The sequence below is a fragment of the Echeneis naucrates genome, chromosome 23 (assembly GCF_900963305.1).
Source record: "Echeneis naucrates chromosome 23, fEcheNa1.1, whole genome shotgun sequence".
Taxonomy (NCBI): Eukaryota; Metazoa; Chordata; class Actinopteri; order Carangiformes; family Echeneidae; genus Echeneis; species Echeneis naucrates.
Genome location: NC_042533.1, coordinates 5324190 through 5340134, shown reverse-complemented (window position 1 = coordinate 5340134; position 15945 = coordinate 5324190). Strand labels below are relative to the sequence as shown.

The 15945-nt window shown below is 40.3% G+C and overlaps 1 protein-coding gene across 2 annotated transcripts in view; it reads left to right on the top strand.

Moving 5' to 3' along the window:
* The window catches only part of snd1 (staphylococcal nuclease and tudor domain containing 1), a 151100-nt gene that overhangs the window by 17041 nt on the left and 118114 nt on the right, over positions 1 to 15945 (top strand). Inside the window, exon 11 of one of the 2 annotated variants that reach the window (XM_029494835.1) lies at positions 9085 to 9183. In XM_029494835.1, the coding sequence (XP_029350695.1) occupies positions 9085 to 9183 (99 nt within the window). Of the gene's footprint in view, positions 1 to 9081; positions 9184 to 15945 lie in introns of both variants that reach the window. The other variant, XM_029494834.1, reaches the window with a different exon arrangement.

The window sequence follows — 15945 nt, the reverse complement described above, 5'->3', positions numbered from 1 at the left end:
AGAGCTGGCGGCGTCTGGGGAATAGAAACTGCATACACACAGTGACATCTGGGCTGAGCTGGTTGTCGACAACCCACTCTGTTCCATCTCTCACCCAACTCTGATTATCAAGGAATTTATTGGTTGAAATGAAACCTCTCATTGGGAGAATAAGGATCAATCCTCCATCTCCATTACTGTTGGTGTTTGGGTCTTAAAAACGGCTATCATTTAGCAAATACAGGACTGAAGCTGTCTGCAATTGCTCATTAATTTAAAAGTTTTTGTCAAATTAGTAATTTTTTTTCCTTGTGAGAGGGATAGTCGCATATTTCTAATGAAACTTTTCTTCCTTTGTTTAAGATGTCTGAGGCTGTTTGACAACCGCTCCTCTAGCCGACAGTGTTTACTATAATATCCATTTCTACATAAGTCATGTTTCACATTTCACTGTTCACAGAGGGATTAGACAGTTGGGGTGTTTTGTTTTGGTTGTAAAACTGATTGAAGAATGTTTGCAACAGCCCTTTACTTTTTCCTGTTTTGATAGTTTTTGTTTTATTGACTCCCTCTCTGCTTCTCTTTCATTTTATGGTTTATTCCTTTCTATCTTTTCCTCTTTATTGTTGTCTAGTTTAGTTTTTATTCTCTACCCTCTCCCCAACATTGTCTTTCCCTGGTGTCGTTAGTGCTTTGCATCATTAAGATACAGCTCTGTATCTCTCTCTGTCTTCCTTCTTCTGTCTGCTCTCCCCTCCTCCATTCTCATCTACAGTCACTTTCTCCTGCTCATCTTTCCCTCAGGGTTGGTAGACTGTGGTCAGATTGTTGACCTGCACTGTTACTTCTTGATAGCTCTCTGTGGTTATAACAAGCTTCTCAGAAAGCACATCTCTCCATTTTGTTTCTCTCTGCCCTTTCTCCTGTTCCTTGCAACACTTAAAGCCTGGTACTTTCTTCCAATGTCTTTCCACCACCTTGCTTCTCTGATATACTATTTCACTTTTTTTCGACATCCTTCTCTTCCTCCTCCTTTGCGTTATCAGTACCATTTGATTCCCTACTCCTGTCTTTTTTTTTTTTTCTTTGTGCACATCTCCTCTGTCTGTCACTCTGTCTTTGTCTGCACCAGATGCTTCAACAGTATGTGCTTTGTGCTTCATTACTCTGTCGAATGTTGTGAGGGGGAGCCTAAGTGAGTAAGCCCAGGTGTGAATGGTGTGCATCATCTTGATGTTACAGTGACACAGTGCTAATTTTTGTACTTCATGCATATTTAATCTCTTGTATGATGGTGTCTCTGATTTCTTATGTTAATACCCTGTCTGTGTTGGCACTTGCTTACTGGGCTAACAGAGTGAACTATGTAGTTGGCTGGTTAAAATGTTAGCAATGCAGTTTTCATCCTCAACTGCACAGAAAGAATTTGCAACAATTGCTGCTATTGTAGCTATATACCATTGTTCATAATGCACAGTTGAAATAACTGACACTGTTAACAATGCGTCTTAGGCTCGAGTGACAGATTCCCAACTAAAGTTTTAACTGTCAGATTTAGAAAATTATATATGTCCTTGCTTCCTCCAGGCAGTGCAGGCTTTGTGTGACTGCCGGAAGACTTTTTTTATTCGGAGGTGATGGTACATGAAGAATTGTCACTACATTTTGTTTTTAATAAGGCTTGTTCATGGTGCTGCTGCTGGTGTTGTTTGTTAGCTAGTTATTACTGTGTGTGAGCTAAAGAGCCTGTCTGTAACGCTGTTGGCTCAGCTTTCAGTCGCTATGGCAGCAATGCAGAGTTGTGGTGGTTTACTGAGGGTATAAGAAGCCCTTGGACTGTAAGATAGAATAATGGCAACTGACAGATGCACTGGCATTTCTTTGATATCATAACTTAATATATTTCCCATATTCATACATGAGAATTTGATGTCCAGCCTCATTTGCCAGCAAGCCTGTGTGTCTGATGACTAAATTAGGCAAGTGAGCTGTTACCTTAGGTGAGCTGGGAAGCTTCATTTCATGCCTTGTCTACACTACTTTACAGATGCAGATATAGTCGTTGATATTGTGTCAGTAGAATCTACCCTGGACATTGTAATTTATTAATATTTCCCCTGGTTACTGTTGCTTGAACTGTGTTGAAAGCTAATCAAATTTATTGCAGAGCACCTCCAAAATTTTATCTGCCAAAGTATTTGAAACTCTTGTTTTTGTTTTTCTTGGCAACTCTTGTAAAAGCTGGTGGTAAGATTTTTGTCTCCACAGCTCCTGCATTAAAAAAGTGGCAGTACACATGTAAGAGGCATACATACAGTAAAATTGTGAATTTATATAGGCATATTTTTGCTCTCTGAATATTATCTTGAGTTCAATTGAGTGAGAGGTCACAGCAGGCATCCCTCAGACAGAAGCTGTACACACATCATGTTGGCTAACATTGTAATGAGCGAGCTGGCTTCTTGCTTACAGAGGAATAGATGAACACAAAGGCACTGTCATGGTTTGCAGGACAACTAACATACAGACACAAATGCATGCACACACACACACACCGGGAGAGCCTATGGCAGGAATCATCTTGGAAATTGGCGTCTGTGTGTGCACAAACATAGATTACATATGCATCCTTTTGTGTACTTAGAGACACTACATGTGCCCACATTAGCACTCTAGGCTATATGTAAAGCCCCAAGGAAATCTCCTTAAAAAACAAAACAACAAGGAAACAAAATCACAAGTGTGTGTGTTGCAGACTCTAGAGGTTTGTGGGGATTTTCCTGTGCCAGTTGTCTTTAATATCTCTGTCTGTCTAGATGTGTTCATGCGCCGTTTGACCGTTCATTCTGCAAGCAAGACCGTTTATGTTTGTTTGTATGTGGGTGTCTCTGAGTGTGTGTACTGTTTGAGGGTACTGAGGCCAGATGCAATGTACCAGTGCACTGATGAACTGTGACAGTTCCTGCCAAGTCCCCTTCCCCCTCCTCCCAACTCCTCTGGTTCCTTTTAGTCTTGTAACACCCCCCCACCCTGATGACTATCCTAATTTTGCTCAGATTGACAGATTGGTGGGCCAATGGTGTCCGGCAGCAGAAAATCATTGGACACAATTTTTCTCTCCACCTCTCCCTCCCTATTTCATTTTTTTGGTTCCTCCCCCTAAGTGTTACTGCTGTGGCATATTTTAGGATGTTATTTTGAGTAAGGGAGTTGGACTCAGCTTTTCCTTCTGCCCCCCCCCCCCCCCCCCCCCTTCTTTCTTCCTCTGTTTCTCTCTGGCGTGTGCAGCAGGACAAGCCCAGCGTAAACATAAGTGTGGAGAAATGTCTATGCTACTCAGTGACTCACTATTACACCCACTCACTCACACTCATTGTGTTTGTGTGTATCTCTGCCTTGACAATGCACACGCGTTGAGCTTTGAGTGTTTGTGTGTGTCTCCTCTTGCATTGTAATGTATGTGTGTTGTTATGTGGTTTAAGTAGAGTTCAGGACAGTGCTGATAGAGCACATACAGAGGTCAACTCGCTGTCCTTATATAAGGCAACGCAATGACTATGGCTCATCCCCACACTTGTGTGTGTGTGTGTGTGTGTGTGTGTGTGTGTGTGTGTGTGTGTGTGTGTGTGTACGCTGACACTAGAAGATTTAGTCTCACAGTATATCTTTCATCTTTCTGCTGCAGCCTCTCATAAACCATCTATTTTCTCCTCCCCCACCTTTCTTTTCTTCTGTATCCTTATTTTTACTTTCACGTTAAGTTTATTATTATTCTGGAACATTGCACATTGACTAGCATTTCTGTAAAAACAGCCATTTCAGCATAGGTCTAAAAAGCCTGGCAAAGTATGTAGAAATGCCGCCTCTTCATACCTATGAAGTACATGAAATCAGCTGAGAAGTCTTGGAGGACTGCAATTTCGTTATTGCAGTTCATCTCAGGTGAATTTGATCTGGACAGCTATACAGTGCAGTATGGGTTACAGTTACTGGCTGCACATAAAGGTCTTAAGAAAAGATGGACGAATATGGCAATAGCAAAGATTTTTGTAGCTAGTCAACTAATGATTTGCTGTAGTTTAACTCAGGGTGCTCATACAATGAAAGATAATAAAGGTGCTGACATCATCCAGATGCAATAGTAAGAAAAAAACAATTGTGTGTGCATTTCATCCTTTCTTTTGTCAACATTTTCAGTCTTTCTCTCTCTATCATAATGAAGACCCAAAAGAAAAAAAAGGATTCGACAGAAGCTTGGTTAAGTATTAAACAACCAAAAATGCTATCAATAAGTTTGTTATAAACTATGTGTTCTTTCCCCCCCCCCCCCATTCTTCTTTGGAACAAAATCAACACATATTCTAAGACAATGTCACAACTGGAACTGAAGTCTTGAAAATTGATCCTGACACTTTTTGGGCTTGTTTAAACTTTGGAAAAGAAACTGAGGAGATGTGATTTTATTATAACTAAATCCTCAAACAGTGGGACCCATTTCCTCTCTGCTCCTTTTTCCTTTAATCTACTCCTTTTCTCACTTATACCCCCCTCCTCCAATTCTTATGTCTGGCCATGTGTGTGTTCTCAGCATGCCTCTAACCTGGCATGATATGCTTTGACCTCCAGTTTTGGTGGAGGATGACGAGGAAGGAGTCACCCTTCTCAAGACTCATTTGTGCACATCGGCTGTATGAGGCAGTTTGGTAGCCATTATCCCTTTTAACCGTTGGATGATTTTTTATTTTGGCTCCATTGCACCATTTGGCATTGTAAAAAAAGCGAGGGCTTGACTTTTTATTATTACTGCAGCAGATTAAATTATTTAAGTGGCTATGTTAGAAGGTAATGTTACTGTTACTTTTGAGATGTGCGTTATAGACTGTTATTTAACAGATCATGTTTTGATACAGATCCTATTATAAGTGTGGGTCTTTGGCTTCTCAATGTGTTGAGAATGTTCAGTATTATTCAAGATTTCAGTAGTTGACTGTCATCAGTAACACTGGAGATTTTTAGCAGGCGGCACTGCAGTTAGTCTAATACTGCATCACCATGTCTGTCTGCAGGGCCAGTTTGACCGTCTGTGTGGTCCAGAAATTATAAACACAACAGTGCACATTTGAGTCTCAGTGTGACCGCCTTGCTCAGTCAGCCAGTGTGGTGGTTTAGCTCACGTTCTTATGACATCTCCATTAATGACAGAATGCTCGGAAAGAGGTCTGCACTCTGTCAAAGCTGGTTTTTCTTTCTTTTTTAAACCTGCATCAGTGGGTAAGCAGCTAATCACGACGATCTAGCTGGACAAGTATGGAGGCTAATCAGTTGTCTGAAGCTATTGAGTGTTGTTGGTAACTTTGACCAATGCTGTTTCTGTGCTATGATTTACTCTAAAACATCACTGAAACTTTTCCAACTCTTCAAGTAAGCCATTTCTATGCAGAAGTTCACATGATTGGCTTGGAACTGCTTTTTTTTTTTTTTTTTTAAGAATTTTTGATATGAAAGGCAGGTTAGATATGGGTCTATACTTAGACAATATATTTCTTAACAGTATTCTTGAAAGGCTGTGGTACATGACCTAGTGATATTCTCACTTGATCAGATGGAGAATATAAATATTTAGTGGAAAAACATCTTTAAATTGTCTGGTAGGTATCAGGTCTAACAGACAACTTGATGGTTTAGATGAGACTATAGAAACTAGCTCAGAGATTTAAGGTCAATTCAGTAATGACTTAATCGTATTTTCACCACTGGGTAATAATTCTGAAACTGTAATTTCACTTTGACTATTTGTCGTACTATAAGCAGCAATATCCATCTTGCACCTGCTTCAGGAAGTAAATGCCCCCTCCTTCTTTCCATTCATTTCTTTCTCTCTTCTACTGTCCTCTCTCACTCCACTCTAGTCCTCTGCAGTCATTTGATGTTTATGCATGCACAATTGAGTAATGTTGTTAGGCAAACAGTCAACATTTACTATTGTTTGCCTAAAACCCCCAGTGGGCTTTTTAATCAAAAAAATAATGTCCGCTTTGTCTGGGACACATGCATACTGCAGCGAATTTCTCTCACGAGGCATGTTGCACACAAAACAGCTCCATCCATTTAATGCAAAACTAAAGAATAATACTGTACACTCCACCAACGCCCCAGCCAAACAGAGAGCATGATGTGCTCCTGAGTCATGATTTCACCCCTGAAGTTCCAGAAACTGCAACTGCTTCCAGCAGTAGCATCCACACATTTGCAGCCTGGCCCCTGCGACACTGTACAATCCAGCGAGTGTCATGCCCGTGCAACAGTCAAAGATGATTCCTTCGCTATTTTCGGGTAATTTGCTAAGAAGGGAATTTACCCCAAATAGAACAGAACAGCCCCCGAGGATAGTGAGAATAAACTTGTTGTTATTGGGTCATGGTTGAGACGTAGCAGTGACTCTCTCTCTCTCTCTCTCTGTCTCTGTCTCTCTCTCTCTCTCTCTCTCTCTCTCTCTCTCTCTCTCTCTCTCTCTCTCTCTCTCTCTCTCTCTGTCTCTCTCTCTCTCTCTCTCTGTCTTCTGTAACCTTTCTCCAACTACATAACAGTTTACAGATGATGTACACAGCCTTTAACTTGCTTGTGTAATTTGATTATATTAATCTTGTCTGTGTGTCTGAAGACTAAACTTAAAGTCAGCTTAGTCAAGTAATTAGTCCTGTCACCTTTTCTACATTTTCTACACATCTATCAAGGGATGCTTGTTCTATCTGCTGCTAGTAGACAAGCAACTGATGTGGAACCCTCAGTTGTAGGGACACGAAGTACACCTGGCCAGTAAATATTTTGCTGTTGCTGCAATCAAGTGACATTGACTCATTCTGAAGCTCTTGGTGGCTGCCCTATAAGAATTCACTACTGGTCTTTTTGCAAACATATTGCTCCCTCTCACTTTTTTGTGTGTTGCCATTAAAGGGACAAGAATATTATCAGCAAATATGAGATTAGAGTTGTCCTGCAGGGCACACTGGAGTAGGACATGAGCTTTGTCTGGACCGTTCCATCAGTGTATTCATCCTGACTGCCTGTTTCGAGTTGTAACATTTCCTCTCATTGTCTCATTTTCTAGCTTTATCCCCCTTTCACCTTTCTGTCTACCACTCAGTCTCACTCCGTTCCCCATAGACCTTATAAAAGAGAAGTAGTAGTATCTTGACTTCCTTGTCGTCTTCTCCACTCCTTGTTTCTAATTGGCATAGAGTGCTGACATTTACACTCTCTGCCCTCAGTGACATAGCTCCTTTTCCACTGTAAAATAGCTTATTAGTCTGAGATTATTTTTTTCTTTTACCCTTTCACCTTCCATTTAGATTTTTTCTGACCACATCTATCAGATTTACATATTTTTATTATGGCTCTGAAAATTGAGTTCTCCCATGATTATTCTTATTTTGAAAGCTTACCAGGATGCATCCAAACCATTATTGAGCATCTGGGAATTCAAAAGCAGGATTTCACTCAAGCAATGTCATTTCGGTAAAAGTTATCATCCTCAGCAGTTAAAGGCTCAGCCCAAAGCTCAGGCACAAAATGGAGGATTCCTGGCTGGCAGTGCTCCTAAAAGGCCCCATCATCACACTGCAACCAACTTGATAGGGATGAAAGACCATGACAACAAGCCCCGACTGACACAAAATGGAGGACATCAGCGCTTGGCTGAGCGGTGCGGGATTTCCACTGGCCGTGTGTGAGATTAATTCACCTCCTTCCATGCTTTGCTGACTGCTTGTGAAAGTGGAGTAGGATGAGAGCAAGGGAGTAAGAAAAGAAAGATAGAAAGATATTAAACTCAAAGGTTATTACATATCTGCCAAGGTTAAGGGAACTCTGTTGGCTGGTATATTTGGCAGAGTATTTGCAGTACTCCCTCACCAGGATCAATCCAGGGGGGCCTCTGTGCTCACATTGACTCATTGATACTACAAAAAACTATTTTGGAAGGAAAATTAACAGCACAGAAACATTCCTTGATGTAGGATTTTTCTGTGGGACACCTGCGGACTTTCTTGAGCAGACTAGCGCATGTTTACACACACTTTGTTCCCCATGTGTCTTTTCTCCTCATCATTCACCTGCCCAATTGTGTATCACACCTTAAAGCTCCGAACAACTACAGAGGCTTTTAAAATTGAATGGAAACCACTGAATAGAGGAGGAAATGAGGAATTAATCCAACTCTGTTGGTTCATTTGGAAGAGTGTTTTTTGTTTTTGTGACAGATAATGATGGCGCTCATAGAAGAGTGTGGGAGGGGCAGGGGTGGCAAGCATACTGGGATTGTCATTCATAGCCTTATTCTTGCTGTTAGCGCCTGTCGTTTATTTTCCAACTGCGTCATTGTCATTTGCCATGTTATTATTATTATTTTTTTTTTTTTGTATCCCGCCCCTACAAAAACGGCACCTGTCAGTGTGTGTGCGTGCATGCGTTCGTGTGTTTGTCTATTCACACTGAGAGCAACAAAAAAACCTCAGCCTCCTTTGAAAATGCAAATAGATTCTATTTGTGGCCTGCTCCTGTCAGAGAGTGGGTGAGCGTATTGAAGGAAGTTTTTGTGTGCAGCTGTATGAGTGAATGTGTGGCATGTGGCTACAGCTGTGTATACATGTATGCATACACATGGTGCCAGCTCGCCTTTATGCAGCTGTTTAACTGAGTATTTTCACAATTTTTTTTTTCCTTTACTGTTTGGGGGGAAAAAAAAAGATGACAGAGATTGCAATGTGTCAAAGTTGACAGCTAGAGTGATTAGTTTGAGTTTGAGTTTAGTTTGAGTTTTATATTTGAGTGAAAGTGTGTGCGCTTAAGATTTCACACTGAGTTCAGTCTGGATTGTTGTAGAGGGGAAAGAAGGCGTTAATAAATTGACTGTGTGATAATGTGTGTATGCAAGAGATGTTTTTTTTTGTCCGTGTGCATGTTTGTTAGAGGTTTGCACCTGTAGTGGACATGTTAAGCCATGCAACTTTGAAAATGCTGTTTGAATAACTTCTTCCCTCTTTATTTTTCTACCTTTTCTTTATTTCTTGATCCTTCCCCTCCATCCTTCCTGTCTTCATTCAGGAGAAGAACAAAGACAAAGACAAACGTTTCCGTCCCCTCTACGATATCCCCTACATGTTCGAGGCCCGTGAGTTCCTGAGGAAGAAGCTCATCGGTAAAAAGGTAAGAACAAATGACAGACTTTGAAATTGCCCAAACACTTTTCTTCCCCCTGTGTATGCTATTATGTGAATGAACGTAATTGCCTCTAATCATCTTTAAATGAGTTAAGCAATTGCTCTAAACAAAGATTTCCCCCAGTGACAGTCACTTGCGCTAGAACACCTTTTACCCCTTCAACATTAGCATAACACAGGTTTTTGAAGCTCGAAGCGCTGCGCTCCCTCTCTTTTTGTGAATATTAAATATTCTTGGTAGATACCCTGGGGCTTGTATTTGTCTGGACGCACGCTTTAAACAAGCAGTGTTGATTTCCACCTCTTGTGTCTATTGATCTACCAGGTCTTTGCACCTTGGGGGCCACTATGATTTACACACACATCTGACCCAGCAGAACTCAGCACTGAGCAAGAGAGCACTTGAGACAAGCCCACCGTGGCTTCAACATCTGCCTTTTTGTGTTCAGTTTCAACAAATGAACTGTGATTTGAGGTTGTTTGTGTGTGATGATTAAAAGTGAAAGAAGAAAGTCACTGGAATAAGGTGTAGTGTTGAAAAAAGCAAACTTTTTATCGAGTTTTCAGTGTCAAGTCAAGTGTTTTTAGACCAGTGTCCTTTCATTGATTCACCAGAATGGCTTCTAAATTGTTGTAATGTTATCGACAGTTGTATTTTTGTTGCCTCCAGTGGCAGAAATAGCACAAGGAGAGAAGGCAGTGATTGCTCATAGCCATGTCCAAAGCTGTTGTCCATTGCCTTAGTTGAATGGCACTTGTTTTTCTTTTTTTTTTTTACAAATAGTTAACTTTAACTGATGTCAGATGGAGATGAGCCGGGTTATAATGGCACCCTTGCTGGAAAAGATTGCATTTTCATGTAGATTTTTGCAAGAAAGATTCCAGTTTAGAGTGCAAATTGATGGAAAATGCTGTCAAAATGGTACATTTATGTGCAATCGTACTGCCAAAATGACTTCCTTGGTGAAGATTTATCTCATGAATTCCATGCTGCTTTGCAGCTGACTACCAGTATCAGACTTTGACCTCCACAAATCAATTCTCTGTGTCCTTTTCTAAAATCTCAGCGTGTATTTGTGATGAGCTCAGAAAGTACAGATTTCAGGGGTCCAAATGACATCATCCAGTTTGTAGATGGAACACAAATTCCTATGTCACACCTTAAGTGTACAGTGTTAAAAACACATTTGCAGTACAGCGTGGTAAACACAAAAACATGCACCCACTCAAAGCCAAAAGAGTTCCTTTTGGCATTCAATACAGGAGTGAGATTCATATCCCTGCCCCAACCTCTTGTCACAGCCATTTTAATTATCCACATTAATGTTTTTTAATGACAGAAAATTCAGCTGTAAGCTGGCTTTTGACGAGCGAAGCGAGAATAATGATCCTGCTGTTTTTTTGTGGTGTTTGTGTTTGGGGTATAATGGGTGTGTGTATGGTGGGAAGGGGGAGACTATAGCTTTGTCAAGGTCTAAAAACGCAGTGAAAAATATGCCAGTGGCATGATAATAAAATTGTGCATGTAGCTCAAGTTGTAAAGTGAGTTTAAAGTACCGTTTTTATGGATTTGCATGTTGACATTAAACCATAAGACTGTGTGTAATGTGTGAGCACATGCATCTAGATGAAGTCAAAAGACAGGTATATAGCTTTTGGAACTAGGCAACATGCAAGTATTGGCATATAAATATCCATTCCAGTCAACTTCTTTTTGGCATGCAACACAATAGAAGATGAGCAGAGTAAAATAATTCAATGCTTAATTATTGTGCTTGTGTAATGTTCTTTACATATATCATCACTTTAAATGACTTGACTTTTTTTTTTTTCCCCAGTTTTGCTCAACACAGACATGCGCACACTCAGCATCTGACTTCACTGAGACCAATGTGCTGTTTTTACAGAGTGTGATTTCACAGTTTTGCTTTGATTTGAGGTTATTTCAAAAGTCGTATGCCTATCTCTCTCTAAGCCTCATGTAAGTTGCTGTTCATAGTGTTTATTGGACAGGAAAGTATACATGATTATATATGTGCCGAAAGGAGTTACTTTCCTAGCCAAGTGCGTCACTGGCCCTGTACACAATCTGCATTAAAGTACATCCTGGATGATTCAGTCGCATGTGGACAGCTCTAAGAGCAGGTGGGAGGGCACTCCATGATGTGTTGAGAGATTTGATTACCAAGGCTGCGGTTGGAGGCGGTGGTGATCGGGTTCTTTTCATCCACAGGTACTGAAGCATTGATGCAAGTGCAACACTGTCATATGTGAACAACAGAGCAAACCTTCAACACATCCCACACCCAACAAATGGTCATTCACTCTCTTTCTCCAATGATAACCTATGCTGGTCTTTTTTATATCTCTCAGATCTGCCCTCACACTTCCCCTCTCCATCATTAAGTTTAATGTATAAATATATATACAGTATCTGCCACTCTATTGCTTTACATTTGATTAGTATTGAAGTTGGGACTCCCAAGTGTGTGCTTGTAGGGTCTTTGAAGTGAGTTAGGTTTAAGTGGGGAGCTCTTGCCCATTTGCCAGTAGTAAAGCCTCCTCCTTTCTCACTCTGGAAAATCAATAACGGAAGAGCTCTGGAACGTTGCTTCCCTCCCTTTCCTTTATTGTTGCTAAGATACAAGGCTAAAGCTCTGAATTAGACCCTCTGTCACCATGTATCACCCCCCCGCCCCAATAATTGCAGAGCCCTAAAAAACTGCAGGTACAAGTTTCACACATCAGCTGCCTTGGCACCAAGAAAGAATTAGTTTGGATGAAGTGATCAGCAGCTCGCTATGGATGAATGTTTATTTGTGAACACAATCCTTACCCTCAAGGCTTCAATGTTAATCTATGCTACCGTGGCCTACTTGAGTTGTCAAGTTGGATGCAGGTAGATGCACAAGTGCATGTTGCACTCCAACAAGGAGAGGAGTTTAGTCGACCCACTTACTGTCATCCTGTCTCCAAACACTAAGCCCTATGGAGACAGATTTGGAGCAGTAAGCATTAGCACAAGACTAAGACCACTGCTTTCCCTGAAATTCTGCTCCGGAGAACTCTACTTTTATCCTTTTCTTTTCTTTTCCTCTCTGACACAAACCTAGACAAAGATTTTACCTTAGCAGTGGGGTAATTAGGACTTGACCCTGTGGATTTTAGAGTAAATTCTCTCTGACTTGGATCTTTCCTTAAAGAAAAAGGGGAAGAGGACCTGAAGTCCTTATGGAGGGGCAACTTCAGATTTATTTTTGAATCAAAAAAGGTGTTGTTATATCAACTAGCTCAAACTGCACTTGACCAGAACTAATCGTTCTGTGCCATTAAAAGGCTGAGTTATCGGATTGACCTACAGGTATTCCCCTTGACAACATTTTCCCATTCAGAGCTCAGACACTGCCTAAGAGTGCAATACATTGCATGAATCGGGAAACAAGCAGATTTTCCACTGACTAAACCTTCTAGGACGTGACTAAGCATTAACTACGAGTCTCAGTGTGCTGAGCTAAAGCTCAAAGACTTAATGCCACTGCTCTGCTTTAGGAGAATAAAGCTACATTAAATGGTTTTTTCTATTAAGCCCCATATTCCTCATATCTATAAAGAGAGCATGGTGCTTTTGATCTCTTATAAAATATATCTAATAACCATATTCAAAAGATTGCCTTTTTTTGGCCAAGTTCAGTCTATATTTAACAGCTCTGAGGCAGAATGGAAATGATGCAATATCTGGCCTGCACCTGGCATCTTCAGGTAGTGATATCTTTTCCTGTTCAACTCCAACAACCATAGATTCTTAATGAGTTTCATTTGGACAGAATTCAATTAAAATAGTTTTTCCTAAGAATTGCACGTGGCATAAGAACTTCAATGATTGACGTCCCATCTTTAAAGAATTAAAATAGCATTTATGCCTTTTTTTTTGTTTTGTTTTGTTTTGACATAACTTTGCAAGACGATGACGTTTCATCTTCTTGGAGTAACTTGCACATTTTTCCCAAACAATGTCTTTTGAATTATGCCTTTAAGGTAGGCTAAATATGCTCTCTGGCATTTTCCTTTTCCTAATTTTCTCTGTCACTCTGTGTGTCTCCTTCGCTCTCATATATATATCCCCACCCCCATTGAAATGGCAACGCTTGCATGGTGACATAATCCCAAAAAGCTTGATTTGGCTAACTTTATAAGTAGTGCTTCTTGTGTGCCTGGGTCTCAGCCTCAGCAGAAAAAAAGTCCAATGGAAATGTTGCATTAAGCCACTTATCAGGGTTGAGCACATTCGGATAATCCTGCATGCTCAAAGTGGCTCCTGTTATGCAGCTGCTTGTGTAGTACTGTTAGCAACAGAGTTTTCCCCTCTTATTAGTGTGCATGTGCTGAGAATTCTGCATGTGCAATGTGGTATTTGATGTGGTGTGTATTTTAGAGTAGAAAACTTGATTTGAGTGAGAGCTTGAGGTGTGTGTGTGCAAGCAGATGCAGTGTGTCGACCTAAGCGTCACAGAGTCCCATGATTTAAAGAAAAAATAAAACAACAAAAATCCAGATGGGGCTTCCTCTTCTGCATTTCTACACTCCTCTCTCTTTCTCTCTGCTTCGCACTGTCACAGCACAGCTCACTTTATTAAATGATGGCCAGCTGCAATTACTGCTTGCTAAAACACAGCAACAACTTAAACACACACTTGCTCACTGACACACGCTCACTCTTTTTTCGACAAACCTTTTTACCTTGCCTTCTGTCTTGCACATTTTCTTGCAAATTTTTTCAGATTTAGCTAATGAGGAGCTAATATCCGTGGTGCAATTTAAGGCTGTTGCAACATCTGTGCGTATACTCGCACATCAAATGTCCCCTTTTCATCAGTTTAGCACCTCCCCTTTTTTTTTTTTTTTTTTTTTTCTTTTTACCTGCACCAGCTGAATTGTGATCATGTACAGCTCCATTGAGAACCTAACGGTGCTCTTTGATTACAGTTTGGTCTGTGCCATGTCTTAAAATGCTGTCCAAAAATCAATTACCTGGGTGACTTGTGACAAGTGCTTATTTGAGTTTGAGCTAACTTAAAATCACATACACTTCATCAGAACAAGCAGCCTTTCACTGAGCCCATGCTGAGACCACGCTGGGTACCGAGATTACTGTTGCTCATGATACAGCACTTCACAGCTGCATTACTTATATCAAAGTCAAACAAGTATAGTCTGAGAGAGCCTTGTCAAAAAAGAACACCTGGAATGAAAGAAATTTTAGGAAGCAGGGATATCCCCTTGCTTTTAGTAAAAAGATTTTTTTCATAATAGCATTTTTGTACCTCAATATGGGGTAAACTAATCCAGAAATATGCATTTGTATATTCAGCATGGACACAGATACACCACCTCACAAAATGTTTCCTTTTTTACACATACAATCTTGGCACAGACGTGATTCCTTTGGCAGAGCAGACCGACCATCTCGCTTGTCGCATCATTGTAACAAAAACATTTTGTCTTCTCTTGTGCTGCTGCTGTCCTTGTCCTTATCACTTCCCCACTTTCTAATCCATCCACTGCCTCTTCCCCTCTGTTTTGCTGTCCTCTGGGGGTTTCTTATAGATGGCTTTGCCTTATCAGGAGATCTGTTAGATTAGAAGAGTTCCAGGCCCATTCTCCACAGGCCATCTAACACCGCTTGGTCAAAGTTTATAATCTGTCATCACCTCGCTTAATGGGGAACTACTGGTGCTCTGGTTTCACAGCTTATGTTATCCAGCATTATGTTTTACTTGTTTGCTTAAATCGCCTCCCCACTTTAATTTTTTATTTTTTGCTGTGTTTCTCTTTTGCCATTTCATGTAATCTAATTTTGCCCTCTTAAGCTATGTTTTGTTCCCGGTTTTCAGTGCTTTGTTTGCCCTCCTTCATTTAGCTGTGCCTTGCCACACGTGGCCATTAAACAGAAATGTAATGAGGGATATTGCAAAATGATTTTCATGCCTGAGTGCAAATGAAAACTTGGAGGGAGTTTCTTCAAATTTGCTACAAATGTTTGCTTGGACATGGCGATTAACAGATTAGACTTTGGTTGTCAAAGGTCACTGTGACCTCTGTCCAAATTCACAGAAATGTATAAAATCATAAAATGATTTGACATTTTGCTTAAATGCCACTGTGCCGTCATAATTTTTTAATAAATTTCAAACCCTCTATTAAAATCCCTCTGAGTCTGGATATACTTAATTTAAATGGTTTCACTTTTCAATGATGCGAAATAGACATGAAGCGCTGTCATATTTTGACTAAAAGGAAACAAAGAACCTGCCCAGAGAAAGTTCCCTTCGTGACAGTGTGACTGGCATTACATGCATAGTTACAAAATCAATACATTTGGGGATGCCTTCAAAGCAGCAATGTTGCCCAATAGCCTGTAGTTAAGAGAATCAACAACCAAATCTGTTGCTTATAGTATGATTGTAGTATATTTTAGTTTGTCAGGTTTTAGTACTGTTAAAGTATATTATGATGCAAGTGATGTTGGTGACGAACTAAAAATGATCTCAACTGAAATTTAACAAAGGAGATACTCAAAGATATAACTGTCTTTAAATGTTATATTCCCTTTTTTCTTTCATCTTGAGATAATATAACAGAACACCATTGGTACAATGCTCAGCTGAACTTGAAATGCTATTGTTTGCGATGTCAGTATTCACAGCTGTTTACTTCCCTGCTTTAAAGAGGCGTCAAAAACACTGTTTCA